The sequence below is a fragment of the Buteo buteo genome, chromosome 13, assembly GCF_964188355.1.
Source record: "Buteo buteo chromosome 13, bButBut1.hap1.1, whole genome shotgun sequence".
In the NCBI taxonomy this organism is placed as follows: Eukaryota; Metazoa; Chordata; class Aves; order Accipitriformes; family Accipitridae; genus Buteo; species Buteo buteo.
In genome coordinates this window covers 17,763,761-17,788,771 of record NC_134183.1, presented here as the reverse complement: position 1 = coordinate 17,788,771, position 25,011 = coordinate 17,763,761, and the positions used below count along the sequence as shown (strand labels likewise).

The 25,011-nt window shown below is 38.1% G+C and overlaps 1 protein-coding gene across 5 annotated transcripts in view; it reads right to left on the bottom strand.

Moving 5' to 3' along the window:
• TNRC6C (trinucleotide repeat containing adaptor 6C) overlaps positions 1-25,011 on the bottom strand; it is a 111,761-nt gene that overhangs the window by 73,282 nt on the left and 13,468 nt on the right. For all 5 annotated transcript variants that reach the window (XM_075044911.1, XM_075044914.1, XM_075044912.1 and 2 more), the window contains exons 2-3: positions 16,724-16,823; positions 15,772-15,793 (exon numbers count right to left, since the gene is read on the bottom strand). In XM_075044911.1, coding sequence (XP_074901012.1) covers positions 15,772-15,793; positions 16,724-16,786 — 85 coding nt within the window. In that variant the 5' untranslated portion in view covers positions 16,787-16,823. The remainder of the gene's footprint in view (positions 1-15,771; positions 15,794-16,723; positions 16,824-25,011) is intronic.

The window sequence follows — 25,011 nt, the reverse complement described above, 5'->3', positions numbered from 1 at the left end:
GAAGTCTGGGCAGAACCAGGAATTGAATCCTTTAATTTTAAGCTGACTGTATGAATTTAAACTTATTAGACAATGTTTTACACACAGTTTTCATATTCAAAAGAATTTTTTAAAACACAAATTTACAAATGGTGCTAAGTCATCACACTGGCAATATTCTTTTTTCTTCATTCAACAGGCCACTTCCAAGCACAGACCGAACAGTAAATAGTCTTTACAGTAGAAATTCAATCATTGTTAAACCATTCTCACAAACAGATAAATATGAAAATTCACAGTAATTAGTATGTTCATAAGTAGTTGACAATTAGAATAATCTCAGTGTTGACCAGTTTACTGTACACAAGAGCCTAAAACTTCATTTGCACCTTAAACAGTGATGCATGTACAGACGGAAAGCAGGGCTATCTAGTGGATCACCATCCTACAGATTAATGGGTGGTTTTTATATTTAAGTAAGCAGAGGCAAAAATTCGATCATAAACAAACCTGTGCCTTAGGAAGTGATTAATTAATGCCTATGTGTCAAACAACTGCTGTTAGAATCAGCCCTTTTGAAGCAGAATCTGTTCAGAGTCCAGAGGACCCAGCTCAGCCCATATGGCTGCTGAGGTCTGAAGAGATGCTGAAGGCACCCCTTCAGTTGGGGCTTGAAGAGAAAAGAGTGAATCATAGCATAAATGCTTCCAGTTTCAAATACATATGTGGTTGAGCACTGTAAAGAGACACCTCATATATCCATCAGTTCTATCTTGGATTGCTTCTACAGAAATCTGTTCAGCTGCGGTATGTAGCGCTCAGGTTATATCACACCTAGAACGTATGTGCTGCACCCATTGTCTGTGCATGCAAGGTAGATGTTCCTGGAGTTTCAGGGTGTCCCAGTCAGTGCTAGCAGCCCACCCAGGACAACTGGAAATACTAAGCATTCATGCTATGTCAGGTACAACCTCTGTCTTTTTCCACTTTGAAACTGGAGCTAGAAAGAAGGTAAGGACTCTGGCTATTTTTCTGGAATGTCTGGAAATTGCCAGGGCGTATTTATGGATCAGTATCTTTACATGGTGATAGTGAGATCAATGTGTCCAGGACACATCAGATCTACTGGGTATGCAGGCAGCCTGCACGTGTGCCTAAGATCAATACCCCAGGGATGCCTTAGGCCTATGAAGCATGCATACATAACAATTTGTATCAAATACACACTGGGTCTAACATAGCCAGGACACATCAGATTCACTATACATATGCACACATTTTTGTTCTGGAAACCAGAAATACAGCTTCTCCAATTATTTTATCTATGTTTTTGGAGGTGGATGCAGGGGGAGCAGGCTGCATTGTTATTTAACTCCTTTTGGACATTTTTATGAAAGCACGGTGTCAACTGCTTGCAGATTGCAAGTCGGCTGGTGAGATATTAAGTATAATTTTTACTGACACTGGCTGTGCTGCTGAAATCATGGGACTAGGCATACATGTCAAATTGACTAGAGCCCCATGTAAACACAAAGCCTTGGCTCTACTGTCATGTACATTTATGGTACCAAATGAATATTTTATGTGCAATACTAAAATAGTAACAATTTTGTTAGCAACGAGTAAAAGGCCTCTGTAATTTTGGCATAACCCTTCCAGTTCACATTCTATCTCAAAAGAAGGCTTAAGAGTATGTTTATACTACAGTCCTAAAGATAGCATAGAGATATCTGAGCTATCATTTTAAATCAGTCAGCACAAATAACTGAAGTAGTGCCAACAAAGAGATCAGCATGGACCAGCTTCCCCTCCTCCCCAGCAGTGTGCACATATTCCAGGTCTTAGGTAGCATCACCCAGAGAAACTGTGTATGTAGCCAACTCAATAAAAGCTAAATCTGAAATATTTTTGCCTTAGATTTCAAAGTCTGAATCCTTATTGGGCTAACTGAAGATGTGTTCATTTATATTTTATAAAATTATTTTGAGAAACAATGCTTTGAGCAAGTAGGTTCCTAAAAACATACAAAAACCACAGTAACTTCGTTACCACTTTAGGAGACTGTACCTACAAAATTTCACAGATTTTATATCTATTTTATATCTTTTGTTTGGGGTTCTACATCCTATTTTGGATGCAGTTCCTAGTATTAGAAAGACAAGCAGTCCTATGGAAATGTCACTCTTTTGCCTTCAGAAATGAGCAGCTGAGAAAAATTTGAAGCCCAAAAATAAGAATGATCCCTTACTCAGATAAACCCAATTAAAGTCATGCTCTAAGAAAAAACAAACTACTGCCTAAGTCTGTGTACTGATCTAGAAGGGGGAAAAAAGAAAATATACTAAAATTAGAATTTATATTTCAGTTCTTTTGAGACCTCCTCTTAAACATGACATTTAATATGCAGATAGTGTTTTCCTGTATGAGTTTCCCAAAGACAGCCTCTTCACTGGAAGTTTTTGTTTTGAACCAAGAATTCATCCACCTGATAGCAAAGCCTGGAGAATCTGAAACAAGCTCTTCATTAATTCAGTTTAGGCTGAACAAATTTTTTGTGTCTCCAGTGCCACTGTGCATTAATGCCACATGCAAAAAACAGGATTTAAATTATTCAGAAACATGAAGAAAGCAGTTCCAGCAGCTTTCAGACCTCTTTCTTTTCAGATTCTTCAGGAAAATGTCCTAAATAAAAGCAAACTAAAATCTGACTGGGATTCTGCAATCATTTCACTGCAGCTGAGATGAAGCCAAAATAAAAAGTTCGGTTCAATTTGTTGAACACAGCCTGACAGAAAACCCCTTTTGTGAGAAGGGTACAGCCACAGCAGGTCTATTAATGACCGAGCATTCCTTAGGAAGCTTTTCACTACTCCTTGCAATGCAACCTTGGCATCACTGAAGATGTAAGCAACCAAGTTCACGAAAAAGACCATGACCAGAAAAAAACATGGAGCAGAGAGGATCCATCTGTCAGCATTTATAGCCTAGCAGCAGTAGTGTCACTGTGCAAAGCGGGGCTAGTGTATTTGTTGTTTCAGATGACAGCTCTGGTTGATCAGGCTGTCACCATAGCAACTTTCACTAAGAACTCACAATGCACCCAAACGAACTCCGAGCTAAATTAACTTATTGCATGTCACCAGTGAGAAATGACTGTTCAGAGGTAATTTTCTGTACTAATATGTAATAGAGTTAACTCTCTAAATTGAATTAAATTAATTAAATGCCACTCCCAGTAAATCAGATTCTATTACATGAATGTTAAAAGAAATTAAAGATGTTTTAATAAAGATTACTAATAATAACTTAATATTATTACTTCATTTTAATTCAAAAATTCTGCTCAGTTTATTTTAGACACATGTCTCCCCCTTACTAGGAAGGAATACCTAATTACTCCACATACATTACACATTTATTTCACATAGATATGCTTAGACTTATCCAAAAGAAATAACACCAGCCTTTTAAGGACTGTTCACCTGTGAAATACAGCTTGGTTTAATATGTGACATCCTAAGATTTTTCTTCCACACACACGCTTAAGCTTTTGGTAAATTCCCACAACTTCAGTGATTATGTCCAATTTCCAAAGAGCTTTACTTCTGCTTTTTGCAGAAAAAAACCCCCAACTTTTTGCAATAAGTCCAAGTGCAAAAAAAAGAGGAAAATACCATGCCTGTCTAGGCAGGCTACAAAAATAACAGCTCTTTAATGGCTTTACAGATCTACCTAACGATATATTATTAACTTTGGTTTCTTAACGTAGTTTCTTGCATGTTAGAGTAGGATAGTCAGCTGGGAGGCAAATCTAAGCGGCCCCCAGTTCCCAGTGTAAATAAAAGGCAAGTTATAATTGCCAACTGATGGTATTAATGCTGTTCCGATGACCCTGACTTTATCTTTAACTCATATTAAAGACTCACCAAGATACTTCAGGCAAAAATGGGCCCTATCTAACATTAATCATCTTTCAGAATTACAAACCACATTACTTTACTTTTCAAAACCAAACTCCATTTACGCACTAGAAGGCAGCTATTAACAGCAGGGGGAGCACATGGTATTTTCATATCTGCCACTGGCTGCGCTGATGACAAATGACGTCAGCCCAAGCACATGGTTCAGTTCAAGTTCTGTTAAACACCCATAGGGAAGTCAATACTTCCATTAAAAGAATACGGTAAATAAGTATTTTAAAATATTTTCTGAATCTCAGTTGAAAAACAGGCATAAAAGCAAAGGTGAAAAGCAAGGGTGCATTAATGCAGCGACAATCCAATGGAGCGGAACACCGTAAACTGTACAACATCCTGCCTACATTCCAGGTATCAGTAAAATGGGATTACGGATTTAAGTGTTCATTGTTACTATGCATCTAAGTTATTATCTAGAAATTTTAAGTTAGAATTAGATTTTTTTTAAGTCTTAGTAACTATAATAAGGCACCAAATCACAAAGTCTTCCTATTCAAAACTGTATTTAGTATTCAAGGACCAAACTGGAGACATACAGTGCATGCTCATGGAATGGACTTAGTTATCCTAACACTGCACAAAAACATATTTGAACAGACAGGAGGCTATAAACCATCCAGAGATAGTGAGAATACCTTATCTAATACATAAGAAAGTAATTTAGTATTTTAGAATCTTTAAAACATTTTCAACCTGAACTTTCAGCTTGATAAAGGCATTGCTACTATACCTTCAAAACCCTCCAAGAGTTTTAGTTCTGTGTCGATAAACAAAACCGTCTTTATTCTCTACTCGCCTTCTCTTTACTGCTTTTCTTTTTAGAGGAATATAAGCAAGTCATACATCTGCAGGTGAAATTCTGATGTGATTTCACTTTTTTGTTTGATGCTCTCCCCACCACCACAGCCAATCATGACAGAAGCTCTTCTTCAAGGTGGAGTGACTTTCATGGCAGAAGTCTCTTGAAGTAGGAATGACTTACAGAGCTTCCCAGTAAGATCTAAGCAGTTATCAACACAGTCCTTGCAACTACTCAAACAGAAAAAGGGTAATGATCACAAACTCTGCAATAGAGTTTAGGAAGGATCTCTTCCCAGTTGCCAAGAAAAGGCACCCGAAGTTGTAACATTAGAAGTCAAAAGGCAAGCTTTTTGAAAAATCTATTCCAAATAAGCCAGAAAGTGATCCCAAATGACCACAGTGAGAAAGTATGTTTTCCAATGCAAGCCTCATTCACCTACAGTAAGAGAACAGAAACCTGACCTGGCTGAAAGATCAGCTGTGTTTTGTACTGGAAAACTGGAGGCTACAGCAGCAAGCAGTAGTGAGGCACTAAAGCGTCACCTTAGCAAATTTAGTGGGTTTTGTATATTTATTGTACAATATAGCGGAAATTTCACAAAGGGAAGTATTGGACAGAGCTACAGACAGGCTCTGTACGCTAAAAAGTACATCATAACAACAAGGCAAAACAGGTTTTTGAGAAGTACAGTGAAGGAAAAGCGAGGCAGAGGCCTGGGTTCCAGAGTTTGCTAGTTGGAACGGGACAAAAAAGATGAAGAACATGGACCCACAGGCTAGTTAATCTTTTCTGGGAAGGAAGAGCTAAACAACTGAGGCGGCCGAATAAGACCTCCCATTTGATTTCCTGCAGTGACTGTTGGACAAGATTAGAAATAACTATATGACAAAGAAAAAAATTAAATCATTACTCTTGGAGGATGGCAGATACCAAGATATGAATTATGATGGAGCCTATGTCAGAAACATAGCATTGGATACATTATCTTCTTCCTACTTCACTCTGAAGATTTTCTCCTGTTGAGGAGAGAGTCACTACGCAGATGCCAGAGCGAACGGAAGGGAAGGGCCTCCCTCATACGTACATCAGAAAAGAATTGAAATCCACCTCCAGCACAGTCAGGAAGTTTTCTCATCTTTTGTCAATCAGGCCTAAACAACTGCAGCAGAAACTGTTGGGAAATTAAAGCAAATAATACATTTAAATGTATACTTCAGAGGACTACCTGCCGAGAGAAAATGGTTAGCAATGAAAAAGGAGAAAGGGGGACCGTTGGAAGAAGAAACTCCACATTATCAATTCAAGATCCTTACGGAATTAAAGAAGAGGGCATCTGAAATCTAGGAGCTTCTTAAAGCAAGCTGAGTTCAGGGACAGCTAACTGAACGAGAACAATCAGCAGCAGCACTGCTATGAAACAGGTTGGATTACAGAGCTGTACAATGGAGTGAGCCTGAAAGGCATTAAAAAATAAGCCTTAGATTTTACTTGTAAACAGCAGTAGTAAGGTTATAGTTACACAGGTTAACTCAAAGGTTACTTAATAATCCTCCAATTACAGATATTGCATTTAAAAAATAATTCTGGACTAACTGGAAGGCCTTCCAAAGAGGAGAAACATAAACTATGGTTTGAAAAACTGAATGGGCTGTTAAGTAAAAAAGAGGATACACAAAAAGGCCCCCGCAGAGGAGGGGAAAGATTTGTTCTCCACATACTGGGCAGATCAGCTGAGAAAGAATGGGCTTAAGTTTCAGGAAAGACTGTTCAGGCCAAGTATGAAGATGACTTTCCAACAATAAACAAAACGTCTTTCAAGAACATCCATTGGGCCTGTCTGACAGTGGGCAGATAGATAAGACAATCCCTTCTTGCTCATCTAAAGGGATATATCTAGTCCTGCGATTCTAAGACTTCAGTGTGGCATTTGAATTTTTAATGGAGTTGAGGACTCGTCAGTTCTGGAGCTTAGTAATTCATGTGCTTCAAAACAAAAGTTCATGAGAGCCTGTCTGGCCTTGGAAAGGTGAAAGGTCTGGCTCCATAAAGACTGCTGAAAAAAAGGACAGCAGAAGCAGCCAAATCGGAAATTATGTCAGAAACATTAAGAGCATCCTGAAAACAGGAGGATGGATCTTCAGGAAACTCTGTGATAAGACAGAGGAGAACTACTTCTGTTAACATGGGAAGACGCAATCAAGAGCTTGAATCATGCCTCAAGTTCAACTGTTCCCCTTGGGCAAACAGTGCTAATAGTTGCTGACATGCTCAGGGCAGCTGAGGAGTGCCCAAAGCATTTAGTGGTGCTATTAAACGCAGGTCCCACAAGACTGCTTAGTATAAGCCACTGCTGCCATGCCACAAAGCTAGGGCAGGATGCTTTAAGAGAAAATCACCTCCTCTCATGGTGATCTTGGACCTACAATCAGCCTCATGCGTAACCACCGCTTGGGATGCTAATGCACACTACACTGCCTAAACCAGTTCAGGAATAACCTGAAAGATGAGATGCACCATGCAAACCCGACCAGAATGCTTCAGAGCATTTACGAGAGTATGAGCTGGTTAAACAGACATTTTAAGTAGTCCTTTAGGATTTGTAAAGTATGGGCTATCACCTTTTAACAATTCAGGAAAAACATTAAAATAATCCAGCAAAACACAGGGAAGTCAAGAGGCAGCCTAGGTTCTCAGAGTAGAGGAATGTCAACACCAGATAGTCAACAGGAGAACAACAAGGTCCCTCAGGCCAAAAGCTTCATACACAGTGTAAAAGAATCAAATCAAAACATGTTTTCATTTTCCCAAGATAACCCTCTTCAGCATTTGTAGAGTAACTACCCCAAGAGCATGTATTAGTGTTACAGTTCAAAGCCGGTTTCCTCCTTCCCAAGGAAGGGATCAAGAAACATTAGAAAACTGGCATGTATCTCAAAACAATAGTACCAAACAGAGCTAATACATTTCCTGATGAACCTCTCTTCAAGCTTATGGTTTGCAGTTCTTATAGATACTATATTTATATGCGATACAAGCCTCCTCCAGGTAGTAAGATGATAATCTAATAACAGAAAGTGGTCAGCACACTGCAGGTAAATCAAAGCTGATAGATTTTCATGGAAAAGGCATCACAGCAGCCAACACAGTTTCCCATGAAAGAATGACCCGAGACAGTCAAGACAGACAAGAAACCACCTTCATTTACATGTTTCTTTAAAAGAAGAGTAAAAGCAAATGACAGACTTTAGTTCAGAAAGTAAAGGAGGACCACACTGATAAAATAGGTGAGCTGTGCTATAAAGCCACTTCCAAGAAAACAAACCTCAGACTCTGCTGGGTGGGTAAAAAAAGGTAAGAGATGCAGTGTGGGTGTTCCCTGTCTGTTATTATCAGTAGATACAGAACATAGTGGTGGCATGTTAAAATGGAAAAATGCATCTGGTCTCTAATACTGGGGCATATATGCTCTAACAGACAACAAGTATGAGACAACATTTGATTTATAATTGGAAAATAGTTATTTGATAAGCAGACCAATAGAAGAACAGAATATACGCTCTTGTCTGAACTGTCATGATGCCAGAAAGGGTAGCAGTTTGACTGTTTCACAGTCTACATGCTTAAATATACCACATTAGGCAATGCCCATTACTGAAAAAGCGGTCTATCGCAGAGTATGAAAGCACACACTGTGGGCAGATAAATAACCATAAAACAGCATGCAGTTTGATGATAACTACCACTATTATCATTGTGTAGCTGTGTTAAAATTTATACTCTAGAATATACAGTTGTCAACAACTGTATTGGCAGTAGTTTTGTTTTTCAGAAAGCAAGCCAGGGATTTGTCTGAGTGGCATTACCACCAAGGGGCACCCTGACAATTAAGGTCTAGATGAGAAAAGCCAAACTGGTGTTATCTAATTTGTTCTTATTCTCTCTTCATGGAGTACTCTTGTAGAGATAATGTCCCAGGCTTTAAATTTATTCGACAATGGACAATGTAAAGAGAAATCTGATGAAAGCATGTAGTCCTGCTGCCTTCAAGCAAGGTATCAACCCTTACAACATTTAGAGCATTTGAAAAATACTTTCAATTAACTGTGTCTAGTGGTTGAAACCTCCCTTTTTCACCCGGTTTTAAAACTATATATATATAGGTCAGGCTGTTACCATCCTCAATCTGATAAGCCCAGATAATATCCTAATGGAGGAAATTGAGAAAAGGCAAACCACATGGAAGACTAGAGCAATATTCTGTCTGTATTTATATTATAAGCACATGCCTAAATTTGCATGATGGCAAACTACAACAAACTGTCTCTAAGGAGACCACCTCTGAGGAGTACTAAGAATATCAAAGATCTCTGACTTGAGCTCTTAACTACTTTTCTATTCCCAGACAAGGAATCTGCAAAGCTTACAAGGCAGCCACTGAAGGGGACTGGAGGTGCTTACTTGAGCGGTAAGACAAAGAAGCAACTCCAGGCAAAGACGTCAAAGTGCTCTGCATCTCTTCAGGGGGCAGCTGTCCTCTAAATCCAGCTCAGGACAGGAGCACATCAGGAAGAATATCTCATGGTTTCTGTTTTATTTTCAAATAACCCTGGAGTTTTGTGTGTGTTTGTTTTTAAGAGAGAAATGTTTTTGCCAAAAACCTGTACTAATTGCTTTGGTGTCTCATTGTCTGAAAAGGGTGTTTATTTGAAAGCTAAAGAGCCTACAGCTTCACAAGGGCTACAGAAGACTTAAACCTTCAGAACTGTCAATCCTTGGTTGCAGGGCTCAGGGTGTCCAGCCTTGACAAACCCTCTTTCCTGCAAAAAGACACCAATTCTCAATGCCACGACTAATCTCTAGTTGGACACCTTTGACTAGCAAAACAGCAAGACCAACACAGAACGTGGTCAGAAAGCCAAATATAGCTTCTAAGTTTACTAAAGATTATCCATACACTTACTTGTTACCTTAAATTTTCCTTCTTCACTTCATAACGTCAATGTTGATTTGAAGATACCCATAATGTTGCTTACACTTGTGAGAGCAAAAAGCATATTAAATAGCACTGAACTACTGCCACCAGAAACTCAAGATGGCTTGTCACAGCCATCCCACCTGAAATGATAAGCAGGAAACCAAAGTTTTTTTCTGTAGTGGTTAACTCCAAGCCTCACAGCTCATTCTTCTTGCTTGTCTCTGTGACTATGCAAATTTCTCCTCCTGTCTGCTCTAATCCTTTTGTATTTTCTACTCCTTTTCACCCAGTATTATAGCAGGGACTCTATGAATTATCTTCATACTCTATTCTTTGCAGACTGTAAAATCGTAATTACTTCTCTATCAGAGAAGCGATATCTCAGCCGGTTATAAGAACAAATTCATGTTTGCTTAAAGACGCTTATAATAGCAAAACACCACCATGATAAAGTTTATCAAAAAGAAAACATTTTTGTGCTATAAAGCCTTAACATATGGCAATAGGTTATCATTAGGTTATCAAATGACTGCATATTAAGATCTAATTGAAGAACTTATTACAGTGCTCCCCCTCCTTCTGCAATGATGATTTATGGCACATTTTGTCACTACAATGTTCAGCAGTTCCGTACAAACACAGCACTTAACTAACAAGATGGCAGAGGCAGATATTCAAGCATAAGCTATAAATACTCAAATGAGTCAGAGGTTGTAAGTCTGTTGTAAATCATACCTGATTTGTAGGCTGAAACACTTCCTAGTCTTATGTAAAAACCTCTGCTGGTTCCTACAATAATATGACACAAACTAGAAAAACTCAAAAACTTTTTTTTTTAAAGACTGATTGTGTTACACACTGTCATAATTCTACTTAAAATACTGATGAAATTCTCTAAAAAGTTTAGTTTTCCTTACTTCCTATGGAACTACCATTAAACATCAGTAACAACTGCCACAACCAGAAAGAGCACATTATCAATGTACATAAAACTGCATTTCTGTATAAGCAGAATTGAGTATAGGTTACAGGAAGGTAATTCACATCCAAATGAGTACAAGCAGAGAACATTATAACAGCCCATTTGGGCAGGGTAAGTAAAGAACCAATTTAAAACTATGCAACAATCTACATGGCTGATTTGGAAATCAAAATACCTGGCTTTGAAGAAAGGTATGCCACTAATTCTGTCATCCAAATAGAAATGCCAGAGCAGGAGACAGGATCTCAGATCTTCTCGTGCACTCTTTTTTCCTTTTAACTCCCGTTTACAATACAGTTGACCACGTTCCTCCAGACAAAATATACAGTACTGCTTGTAGTATAAAAAATGCTATGCAAATTTAAAAAGAATCTGAAGAAAGTATGCCAACATTTGTGACACCACAAATGGTTTATCAAGCAACCACATAAATGCTTTCTGTTCTTCTAAGTCCCCCAAAATGAAATGTATTAAAGCGTCTACCTTGGTAGAATAATCTCTCAGTCTGCAGACAACCTTCCTGACTCTGCAAGTTGCATATTAAGATCATCATACAGTGAAGAGTCCCAAGACACACTGCACAGACAGCCTGGGGGAGGGGAAAGCTCCAGAAACAGACCATAAACAGAAGGGAATGATGCTCGGCTCAGGATCCATCATACCACTTTAACAGAGGATGGGCAGTGCTGGACAGGCTTCTGAATCCCGGGATCATTGCAGCTATTCCAGCTTCTGCAATCCTGCTTCACCCCATAAGCAGTGAGCTGAAGTTTCCATTCTCCCCTTGGAAAGCACCCATCTCTCCTCCTGGTCCCATGCCATGAAAATGCTAAAGACAGACCTACCAGGATCATGAAGTTCAAAGTGGCAGAGGCTGGCCATCTCTGCTTTAGACTAAAGAGAAAAAAATATTTTCCAGACTAACATTGCAAATCAAATATTTACCAAAATATTTTCTATGTTAGACTAAAAATGATATAGACTCAACTCTTTTTACGTCTGTGTTTGCTGATTGAACACTTACCTTCATTGTAGATAATGCTGGAGAACTGGACAGATACTTTGCCTTTCAATCACTGTGGCGGATGTTTGAGTAACAAACCACTTAAGCTATTTTATAACAGCACTTTAATTTCATTTTAGACAAAGTGCATAGCATTCAGCTGGGATGGAAGTAAAGCAGTCAAGGAATTGACCACCTGTGTGCTGACTAAACCTACAGCAAGATGGCTAGAAGAAAAGTAGGCAGCAAAATGCGTTGACCTCATAGTATTTATCACAAGCATAGCTCTCTTAGAAGTTCCCTGTAGTTATTAAATAACAGCCATTTACCATACTAGTGACTATTTACCATACAGCACAAAACTCTTACTGGTAGTTACAGCTGAATGTTTTCATTACAAAAGCCTTTATATACAAAGTTTCTTTACCAAGTGCATATAAACTGGCAAGAGTTTACACATTTAAAATAAACTCTAATAGGCTGTGTTCAATAGCCCTGTTCTCAAAAAATTACCATAAAAGAACAGTAACATGGAAGTACAATGCACAGCGCGCAATAAAAACATGTTCATTTCCCACCTCATCTAATTTCGCAGCGCTCCTCTCCAGCTGAACAGGAAGACAACTTTCATTTGTTTTCAAGTAATTGAGAAACATTTCAGCTACTTATCAGCTCTTCAATCTTTTTTCCTTTCACAGATTCCCTAGAATTGTTGCCAACAGGGTATTTATAAAAGATTCAGCCTAACAAAAATACTCTGGCAAACAATGTTGCAGAAAGAAATTAGAAACTGAAGAAGCTTTTATGTAGAGAAGACTTAAAGAGTTGGATCCTTGTTTAAACAGAAAAAATAATTTAAGTTGTTTAAATAGACACAAGAGCTGTGTAAGGGAGCACTTCCTACCCCTGGACCAGTAACTCCAGAAGCAGCCACATACCTTTCCTCTATTGGTGGAAATGCATGTTTATTTTGGAAGGGTTTTGTGCTCCACATCACAAATGGAAACATTCAGCTCTGTCTAGAGGCCTCAGAGCAATATTTAACTGACAACACGCCATATACACACACCCACAGGAAACCTCTTTCCTCCTTACTAGTTTCTCTTTCCTGAGGCCTCACCAGCAACTGAACATGCAACAGTCAGTATCATCTTACAGCGAATCTTAACTACACATACATAGCATACAAGTTAGTTATTAGATAGGACAGTATCTCCACATTTTCCATTGTTCTAGAGAAATAAATGAAAATCTTAATATTAATTAAAAAATTAAAAAGCACCTTGATCACAGCATTTCTGTTTTCTGGTACAGAATAAGCCAACTGAAAGGGCTAGCCTTTCCTACTGCTTATCAAGTCCCACTGTTTGTCCCATCCTAGCTACTTCAAGGAAGTGCCTTCTTCAAAAATACAGCTGGGAGCAAACAAGAAATGGTATAAACATATTTTCTCCAATCAGCTGAAAACCAGAAACTGAAAAATCCTTCCATATCCCACCTCCAGTTGTATAATTTACTTTTCTCCAATGTGACCCAAACAGTGTAAGCATCTCTCATTGCTATAGCAACTCAGTTGCAGAACTGAATGACACACACATAAAATGAAGTAATTTTTTTTCTAAGTTACCACAAGCAGCTACATCAAGTCACATTTATAAAGACCTTGCCTACCAAAATCTAGGTATAGGAACATTTTGCAAAAGGTTCAGTTCCAGCCCAGTTTTAATCTTTGATTTAATACATCCCATACATTGGCATGCAGTACCTGCTGCAGTCAATTCACCCAGTTTTACTGTGTCATCCTGTTTTTACAATGAATTTAATTGCTGTGTCCCAGATATGAAATAAATGAACTAAATTCAACGATAATCCGTGTTGCCTTTTAGTTCTAGTAGCATTTGTCACTCAACCTTGAAAATGTATCAAAATAAAATACTTGATGCAGTACTGTGTTAAAGTTTACAGTCAACTTCGAATATTCTATGAAAAAAGTTCAGCCAATTTTTTCCTCATTAATCTAGAATTAGTATTTTCTACATTTTAAGAAATTCCTGCTACCTATCATAAGCTTGTGTACATCCCTCCAAAAGAGAAATGTAAGAGAACATTACCTTAAAATGGAAATAAAACATTCCCACAGACCAACCTTAAAAGCAAACTAGAAGGGTCATCCATATGACTGTAAATAACCACTACCCCTTGTACTAAATATGAACAGGAGAGGTTTGGTTTCTCTACAGGCCAGGTCAACTCTTCCCAAGGAAGCCCAACTACAAAAAGGTGCATTACTGCTTCTGATAGATGAAACTATAAAAGCCAGAACTGCTTAATCTTTAACATAACTACCTTTACGTACTGTTGTGGTCTTCCCAATTCATATTTCATAGCAGTAGCATAGGACACTTAAATACAAAGATAACGGACCTGACCCCCCAAAAAACCCCAAACAGATGGAGAAACACAGTCCTAAATTTGAAAGAAACGAACTCACAAGCATACCAGAAAAACCAGAGTTATTATCATGCTACTTTTAAAAACTTAAACTTGACATTTTCAAGCAATTAAAAACAAAGCTGTCACAACAAAGACAGAAATAATAATATCCCACAGAGGAAAGCAGAAGGCACCATGTTTCAATATTAACAGAAAAGAAGAGCCACTGTATTAACAGGTGAAAATGAACTTAGTTACTTTGACAGCAAAAACATCTGCCATTGAATTATGGTATTAAAAAGTCATTATAATACGGAACAGTGAAACCTTTTCACACAGAAACCAGCTGATACAGAGAACAAAACACATAATACTGTGGAAACAGAAATATTCCATTTAGATAGAAATCGCTCTGATGTATCTTAATTCTGATTCTTTTCATGTACTTAAGATTTCAAGGGGCTAAGCTACTTCTGCTACCTTCTCCTCCTGAAAGCAAAATTCACTGTTACAAACTAGGTAAGATGTTAGTGGGTGGGTGCAACAGAATTCAGACTAAAATTTTCTGATTTCACACTTTCTACGTAAGAAAAATTTGGAAAGAAAAGGACAGAATTTCAATAAATTACTTGTTACAGTTTCTTCATCATGCAGTTGGACTCTATTTTTCTGACTTCAGTATTACTGAAGAAGTAATTTCTGCTGTATAAATACATAAAAAGTGTTTGAAACATGAGTTGTTTTGTCAAACCCATATGTTAGGTTTGGCTCTTCTCTAACTCTCAGGCTTTGGGAATCTGGGAAGCTCTACTTGCCTGTCTGTCACCTAATTACCCAGCAATAAATAACAGTGCATATTAACTCATTCAGAACTGTTCCACAGCCCTCAGTTATGTGTGGTGCCATGTAAATCAAAGGACAGACTAGATAAAATAACTGTAAGCCAACAGTGGTGGAAGAGAGGCATTACCTTGACTCTCCTCCTCGCCTTTTTTTAAAGCCATAGCTTCATTAATGTTTCTCCTAGGGCACCCAGGAGTTTACTGCCCCAAAAAGGAGAATGCCTTGCTTATCTCTGCCCCTTCCTGGACCATGCTGCAAACCAGTTCAATTCACTTGTCAAGCAGAAAACCCACACAGAAAGAAAAAAAGGCAGAGGTGGTGGTGGGGGAAATAGCTTTCTCCGAAGTTCAATGAATTTACTTTACTCACTAAATTGAGCTGAATCGTGCATGCAGGGGGAGAGATTAACCTTTTTGGTGGCAATTAGTTGTCTTTGAAATAGATAAATAACTACTAACAACTAAATGGAAAACTACATCTGTCTTGACATTAGATAAAAAAAGATGACATATATGTTGGGTTATGTTTCACAGAAATTTAATCCATATATTCTTGTCAAAAAGGTGCCACGCGATACCCAGCAAGATAAGCAAAGAAAAAGCTTATGCTGAGAATCCCAACATATAGTCAGCTCCTCCAACAAAACTTTAAGAACAGAACTATCCTATTAGTTAATCTCCCCATTAAAAAGACACAAAGAATAAAAAGTACAAGCACATTTTTTAAACAAACTTACAAAAATATCAAATGGTTCATACAGAATAAACATGAATTTACCTTTGGTTTTTTGTTCAGCAGCCTGAAAGAAAAGAACAAAACAAATCAACTACTAGTCAATGTCCAAAATGATACCTAATAATTATAGGGTTGCAGGTCTAACTTATTGCAGAAACTGCTTAAATAAATCAGGCATTAGTTCCAATTAAGGACTGGAGAATGTTAGTTTAACTCCATGTATTAGGAACGGAAGAATGGCTACCCTTGTCTGACTGAAGCCAAAAGCAGATACCAAAGAGACAGTATAAAACATGGCAAGCACTATGATAGTACCCCCATCTACCCAGCCAGCCTTCTGTCACTTGAGGTTCACAGGCTTCCTGAACCAAACAGTATGTGTATGAACTTTCTAACACTCAAGAGAGTTAACTTCCCTGAATTTGTGCAGTATCCCTTGGAATCCATACATACTATTAGCTTACACAGATTAACCGCACATTTTATGAAGACCCGTCTTTTTTTTTTTTTTATCTGTTTGAAATCTACCCACTTTTTTTTTTTATGATGCCTAATTTTTATATGGGAAAAGACAGTGATCAATTCCTGTCCACGCCCTAAGGGCTGTTTAAGGTTAAAACTAACCATGTAATCCATGAAATGAGGCAGGAAAATGCACACCACAGAAAATGCGCAATGGCCTTGGAATCCACAGTCACTTCAGTATCAGTTGAGACTAATCCAGTTAACTTTGCATTGACATTGATGAGGAACATTCACGTGACACAGCTGTGGGAGCAGTAACTTAACATCAAGGGACGGTAAGCAGCTTGGGGAGTGCTAATGAACTGTCACAACTGCTTTTGCAGAGATTTTCTGACCGCAGCCTCACTCAAAGTCGACAGGACTGCTCACTTGCGCCAGAATTGTTCACAGAAGTAAAGGCTGCAGAATCAGTATCGGTATGTTCCACGTAAAAGGGAATATATAATTTAAAACAGAAACATGAACAAACCTTTTTCTGAGCACCTTCCTTCTTTTTCTTTTCTTCCTGCTTTTTCTTTTTCTTTTCTTCCATCAAATGTTCCTCTTCTTGTGTTTCTTGTTCTTTCTCCCTGATAAGAATAAAGGTTGGGAAAAGCATTTCAGTAAGATGAAGTTTATCTAGGAAGGTAAATAATCCATACTTACATTGCTAACTTTACACATCTCATGTTTTAAAAACGCTGTTTCTAATGCTGTAATACAGGCATTACAAAAAGCTGTTCCAAAATTGAAACCAATGACAAATACAATAGTAGACAATGAAAATTCAGAAAGAATTGATTTTATTTGGAACCTCTTTCCACAATCACTCAAAAGTACTAATTAATATTAGCACATTCTACGGAAAGAGAGTTTAAAACTGAAAAAAAGAACAAAGCCCAGGTAATTAATGCAAGTTCTGCTAGTTTTCAACAGCTATGATTCACAATATACCTTAATGATCACGAGCAAGTACATTATTTTCCAACTCTTTTTCTTTTTTTGATCAAACACATACCCTATTAATTTCTCATATGCATCAATTTTGTTCTCAAGGAGTTGTAAACTAAGGCCCAGATGAATTCAAATCATCATATTTTGTGTTCATCCTGTAAATTCTAGCTGAAGAATTTGCACGAATACAACACAAGGCTGTTCCAGTAGCATCTTGGTTAAAATTTAACTTAAGTTATCCCAAATCAAGAAGAAAATCTACTTGAAACCTCACTATCTATGCTTTCTTTGTCCATCACCATAATAAATGGTTGTAACAATGAACCTCCCCACCATCCTTCCAAATAAATACCAATGCAAATAATTAATTTACTTCTCTATAACTGTTTTATCTTTGTTGACAGCTCTTTAGGTCCCAATCATTTATCAGCCTTACAGATCTTCTGAGAATACTCTGTTTCTGATGGGCTGAAACCATTACTATTATTATTATTATTAGATTGGATGTCTTCCAATTATTCATTGAGATCACTTTTAGCCTAAGTTATTATTGCTTTACATTTAACTTGCCAAAGCCTACAGACTCCCGCTGCCCCCCCCTTTTTTTTTTGCGTGGATTTTTTTTTTTAAAAGGTCTTTTTAGTTACAAAACTCTTTGCTCGATTTTTTTTTATCACAACAGGTCTGCGGGGGGGCGGGGGGGTGCTGGCTGCTGGCTGCTCTTTACCTAAAGGAGAAACAGATACTCTTCAGATTTTGCACATAGTGTCTTCAAACACTCCCCATGCCTTTGTTTTTTTTATTTTCCTTTTAACAAGTTTGCACATTCTTACATAGCTTCCCTTTTTATAAAAAAGGAATATCGTGGTCCATTTTTTGAGGTTTTGGCTGTTGAAGGGTGTTCTGGTTTTTGGCTTTTTCACTTGCCTGAAAATATTGATTTTGCCCACTGTACATGCTTTAATGCTTACAGACATCCTGCACAGTGCTCCAGACTAAACCAAAAGCAGCTTCCCTTTCCTTGTGTTACCCAAAACAATGAAACATTACAGTAAGCAATTCAGAGGTCTAAACATAGGTGTTAGTGCCCTTTTAGACACCTTACAGCACTCAAACTATTTACAGAAATGACAGATATGGCAAGACCCAGAGTCTGGAATAGCAGCTGGCGGTCAGGCACATCTGGAAGTGCTTGGTGCACAACTGGAGATCAGGACATCTAAAGTGGCATTAGATATCTGTATTTTAAATACCTGAATCACTTTCTGCCATGACCAAAAATTCATCATCTGCATGACTGCTCAATTTTATGCCAATTTCAAAGGGCCACCTTTCAAATATTGTACTGTAAATCAGTGTTTGAGAAGCATTTGCTCTTAAGAGTTGCAGGTGGGTATTGGCATCACATACTTAATATTGCACTTAAGGAAAGGGTACTTAAAATTGTACTTTTAAATGAATTGTTCTAGGACTTTGGAAAAAGTGATGACTTACATTGCCAAAAGAAACTGAGTTGAAACCTTAATAGATTTGACTTTATTCCCATTAGCTGGAGAGAAGAAGTCCCCAGGATTTCAGTAACTACAAAGTAACAACATCCAGTCCCTTCATTTTTAGTGCTTCCTACTCTAGTCACATCAGACTCTACAAAACCCATGTCTTCAAGTGAACTCTCCCAAACTATCAGGCTATTGCCAAGGGAAGCTCTAGCCTTTTTTGTTTTTTTAAAGCAGGTGAATGAAACAAGTCAGTGCAAAATAAGAAACTTTTTGGTTTCCTCTTACTAGTACTTAAGAAAATCCAGGACATTACAGCCATTCCAGAACATCATAATTACATTTAAAACCCTTTCAACAGTCAGTACAGTATTTAAAACAAAACACAAAAAAAAACCCTACAAACATCACCAGCACTTTGCCTAATTTGCAAAGTTTTCTTTAAGCTATGAAAGTACATACTTCCCAACTTTCTTGTTACGCCATTGTTTGTTTTATATCAAGTTCCTTTCACGGAATATAGAATATCAGGTTGGAAGGGACCTCAAGGATCATTTGGTCCAAGCTTTCTTGGCAAAAACACGGTCTAGACAAAGATGGCTCAGCACCCTGTCCAGCCAAATCATAAGTATCCAATGTTGGGGATCAACTTTCATCACTGTCAAAGTCTCATTACTGAGACTGGACTCCACTACAAACTTCTCTATTTCCAGCCTTTCTATCCTCTAAAGGTGGTTCTGTTTTGACATTTCCCAGGCACTGTTATATGTTATTCCCTCCCTTATGCAGGTAATACACCATGTCAGAGGATTTTCCAAATCAAAGAAGTGCAAACATTTTGTTCCATTAAAAATACAATGTATTTTATTACCATATTATCACATCAATTACAACATAAGAGGTAGAAGTGCCACTCCTAGCGGAAACCTGTTTGGTTTTGGTTTGGTTTTGATTTTTTTTTTGTTTTTTTTTTGTTTTTTTTCCATTTCTGAGATTAAAATAGCCTCAGATTAACTCAGAAAATGACACTATAATTTTTAATGGAGTTCAATTTTCAAAACTGATTTACATAATGACACTTCTGAATACATGTGCTTTAAATATGCTTAAAATAGAAATAAAGCTCCAAGTGGCCTCTCAGATGGCAACTCTTGCTGTCACTTCTAGGCAGAAATTAGTCATCTAAGAGCAAAACAAAAGGAAAACAATAAAAACATTGCTATATAAAGTTTGATTACATTGTCAAAGGCATGTGTTGCAGTTTTACTTCCTGAGCAACAATTTAATCTTTATTACAGGAAACATGCTAAAAAATGTATGAATACAAAGCTCATATGATTTAAACCAGAAGTGTCTTAGAATATACTTGTAGGACTTTGCCTTTTTCATATATATGGATCTGATGTATCAGAATCATGGGGGATATTTATGAGCAGAGTGCAAAGAGTTTTACTATAGCATCAAGTGGTTTTTTTACAGATTGCAATTAGCTTATTAAATCCAAACCTAAACCAAGGTTATCTTTAAAGTACACATGCTTAAGAGCTCTCTCTGAATAGGAAAGCAAGACAAAATGCAGGTCCTGGTCAGAACAATTTGAGAACTATGGCTATGTTCTGTCAATGCCTGTTGCAGAAAGGCTTATTAATCCCTTTTAAAAAATTAACAAATCTAGGCTGATTTTATTTTTTTAAGGTAAGTGAGAACTTCAGTTTTCTAGTTGGTATCAGACATTGGATTGCTTTCACATCTGAAGCCACAACTACTTATTTTGAATTAGCACTGATGTGACATTCTAACAGGATTTTACAATACGCCTTCTGAGAATGTAGTGTTCTTAAACTTCAAGTAGAGGCTATGTGTGTTATTACATGCAAGGTTATTACCCACACAGTGTTTTATAGTTCAGAAGTTCCTGCAATAGCTGAGGACTAAACAGATACCTGTTTCTTTTGTCTCTCCATGTGACATAGCACCAAACTTAGCAGCCTAATGAATTTTGTTTGCATGTATTTAAGATGCTGAAGGTTTATTTATTTACACAGGAAAACTGCTTGGAATACTGCTTCAGAATAGCTTTCTTAATCTTGGTCTACAGATGCCTTTGCCTGGTTTAGCCCAATAAGAGAACAGCTCCCATACCTTAATTCTGGAATACCTCCTGTACCTTCAATTCATATCCTACTTCATGCTGGAAAGAACCTCCCTTGATAGTTGTGAAAGTTGCTGTTACTGACAGAAATCCTGCAAATTTCATACCATTGCTTAAGTATTGCTCCGATTTTTACTTTCCCCACCATATAACAGGGCATCATGTATTTCTGCACACATATTTTTCCCAAAAATAATGATGAGAGGTGGGGAGGAGCATAAAAAATAAATCTTTAAACGAGAATTGTAATGAACTGACAAATAATGCAGGCCACCAAAGCATGCTGAGTAGGCTTTTTGGAAGGAACTAACAGCGCCATGCATCCTTACAAGTGGTAACAGAGAGTCTGCACAGCACAGACACGAAACACAAAGTAACCATCTACCAAGTTCTCAAAATCTAGTTATCATACAGTTTCAAATAGAAATGAAGAAAATTACTATTTAGAAAGTTCTTCAAAATCTGATTCTAAATGGTAAGAAAGAAGTAGTTGAGATCGTGAAGGCAGAGTGCAGCTTGAAGGGTGGCAATGAAATGGAATGAAAAAATTAACAAAAAGGCAGGCTTCAATTAATTCAGGACAACTGAAAAATACTGTCACATAGGAAGAGGCAGGCATTGCTTCGTGGAAATCGCCAAGAATCTAAATGACAATGCAGATATCCTAAAGCATAGGGGGAATACTACATAATGCAAGAAGTCACCGTATCATCAGCATTCCCTGTTTTCATGACTACTAGAATGGATAAACTAAACCTCCACATCTGCCTATTGCTAATTTTGTTTCCTGCTTCATCCTTCTCCGGCCCAGCTCTCTGTGACCTTTCCAGAGTAAATACCGGTGAAGGCATAGAGCTGGTGTGACTTCAAAAGTGCCAGCTTTTTTCCCCTTGATATCTAGGCTCAGTCATTAATCAAGAAGAGTCAAGCTGGTCCCTAATTACAAGCTCTCCAGTCACCTCAAAAAAAAGAAAGAAGCGTACAAAACTAGGTCAAATAAATAAGAAGGAATATGAAAAAAACCAGCACAAACACATGGGGACAAAAATGAGGAAGGCCAACAGTGTATTAGCATTGTGCATATAAAAAGTAACAATAAATCAACCTTTAAGTGCTTCATTAATAAGCAAGAGGAAACATTAGTTTTGATACTCAGTGGGAAAGGGGACTATTGACAGATGACCCTATGAGGGTTAAAGTGACAGTACTTTTCTTTCTGCTTAGCCTTCACTAAAGACATCAGCTGGGAACAGATGGCCAACAACCATCTGAACTGGTGCTGAGCCCGCAGATGACAACAGCTTCACAGAGGGATGTTGCAGTGCTCTTCCCTACGTAGGGAGGCTTTGCTCCAAGCTGGTGGCAGGGGCAGCAAAGAGCCAACAACCAAGCTGCTCCTGCCCTAGGATCTCTGCCCCCACCACTGCAATGTTTCATTCTGGCTTCCTCGCCCAAAAGGGCTGGTGAACACAGCTCAAAGCCAGAATCCTGAGATGTGTTTAAGTCTCTTTTCCCCAAATTTGGGAAGACGGAATCATCCAACTTCTCAGGAAAACTTCCATGAACTGGGGGGGGGGGGGGGGGGGGAGGAGATGGAACTAAACATTTTGCTACCACTCCCAATAGGAAATCAGGCCAGCAAAAGTAAGAACAGCTTAAAAAGTCCCTAGAGAAATTGGATGTTTTTCCACTGGCTGGGCCTGATGTAGTTTACTATAAGAACAACTGTGTCTAAGTCATTACAGATTACCTTAAAGAATCAGCAGAAAATGGATGGCGCTCCAGAACACTAGCAAATGGCAAAGACTGTGCATGTTAACTTAAAAGGGGAAGGGATACAAACATCAGTAATAGCTAACAAGAATTTGTGGGGGGAAAGAAAGCCTGATCTTTTTTCCTATGGCATAGTTGCAGGTGCTTTTGAAAAGGACAAAAGGGAGGCAACAGAAGTAATTTATTGACTTTTCAAGCAACATGCACAGTTTTGTTAGTAAGAACGTGGTTGGTTGGGGTTTTTTTTTCCTCCTAAGAAGGTAAGGAACATAAGCTAAATGAAATTACAATAAAATACCCACAAAACAAGTAAGCTCAGCACTTCCCCTTCCCACAAGGCAGAAAACCAATGGATTTTTGTTGCTGTATGCCACACATCCAGCAGCAAAATTTTTATTAACGACTTTGCTGCTGGAAACACGTGTGCACTTACTATTTTCCAGAGTATGTCAAGTCATGGGGCTGCAAAACAATTAAGGACTAACAGTATTCAGAACAACCTGATAAACTCAAGATGTACAAACAAAGCAGAGTGCAGGTTACCATGTTTGGCAGGAACAATCATATATATCAATACAGCATAGGGAACAACTGGCTAAACACCAGTTTGGGGGAGGAAAAAAACCCAGGCGTTACAGGGGATCTCAATTCAAAGGCAAAGCAACAATGTCACAAATGGTCAGAACCTCATCAGCTGCTGTACTGCATCCAGTTTAGGACTATCTACAGCAACAGATACAGATCAGCTGAAGAGTCTCAAGAAAACAGCAAGAAGGATTGGAGATCAAAAAAGCATGGGCCCTTGGAAAAAACTTCAGACTTGGATTCACTTAATCTAAAGAGATGGCAACCTCCGTATTCAAATAGGTGTTAAAGACAGAGGTAGAGAAGAATGGAGCAAAATCTTCCTACTTTAGCTGTGCTAAGTAGTACTGAATTTAAATTGCAACAAAAGAGATTTGGATTGGGCATAAAGTCTTCCACACTGTAGCATTTAAAAAAACCCAAACCCAACATTAAAAGACATACCAAATCTTTATAAATAAACATTTGGGTGAGAGAAGAGGAAAAATACCTAAGTAAAGGAAGACTTGTTATGAAGAAGTAACACTGATACAAGGCCACGCCGCCTCCCCATTCACAAAGTAAAATCCTACAATACCCTTTCAAGGGAATTAATGGAGGAAAAGCCCTCAGTCAGGGCCGTAAGTTTATGGATGAGTTGCATGTATAGGTGTGATCACACAGCTTGAAACTAAATGCTGTAATTTGAAAGTATGGGTGCAAGATTTGCTCCTACAGGGAGTCATGAACAACGCTTGATGAGTGGTTTTGTTTGACCTCATTTATAATTTATTAATCCCATGCTTTGGGGTCTCTCACTGTCAAATTATGCCCCTGTCCTGCACTTGTCACTCCTCAATACATTATTTGCCTTGACAGGGGATTCCTCCCTTCCTCTGAAACATCAAAATATCATCCACTGCTAACAACTGTGGACCTGGTACTTTGATGCTCCCAGTATCTGGTCAACTTATCTTAAAGTATGTAACACAAAACTGATCTCCTAACAGAAACAGCAGTCTGTTTTCTGAAGTCACTTAGAAATTCCACCAAAGTTCCTGCACAGAAACAGAGCACTAGTACTGCCCTTGATGTTTCCTTTTACTGAAGAATATAGTTCTGGCTCCAAGTCTTCTTTCTGTGTTTTTATTTGATTTGTTACAGAGTACTGGTAGGTGTCTTTAGGTCTATGATGCTCTGTGGACCCTCTTCCACTGCTGCCTGTAATGGTGAGGGATTAGACTTGATCCCTATGTACTCCCTTCCAGGCTTTCTTTAAACCACAGCACACTTGCCTAAGGTAGAAGACGTGCACAGACAACTTCATTCACAACTGAAATTTGTGCGGAAGCAGAATGTAGCTGCCATTTAAAGACACCCAAGAACACTACAGCATTAGCTGAAAACAGGGTGTAAAAGGCAACATATTCAATTAAAATATCTTATTGAAGCTACAGGGAGATTTTTTAGTTTGCCCAAGAGACAAAATTCATAATCCTGCTCTTACAATCTGTACAACAGAAATTCCATGATCAGAAGAAAGATGAGCACCTGTATCGCACACCTTGCCTCAAGGCTGCATCTCCAACAGTAGTACCTGGCGTTCCTAACATGCCATTTTGGATTATTGGTTACAGAGCAATAAAATACTGCAGGACCTAGGCTCTCGCTCTAAGTTTTCAATTCACCCAGTGTTAACTGACAGTGATCCTACTTTACATACACATAAGGCAAACAATCACTGAAGTAAATTAATTAGAAGAAAAATAAAGCAGACTAGATAGTTACTATTGTTCAATTCAAGATATTTTTAAAAAGCACACTGACCCGGCCTTGTTT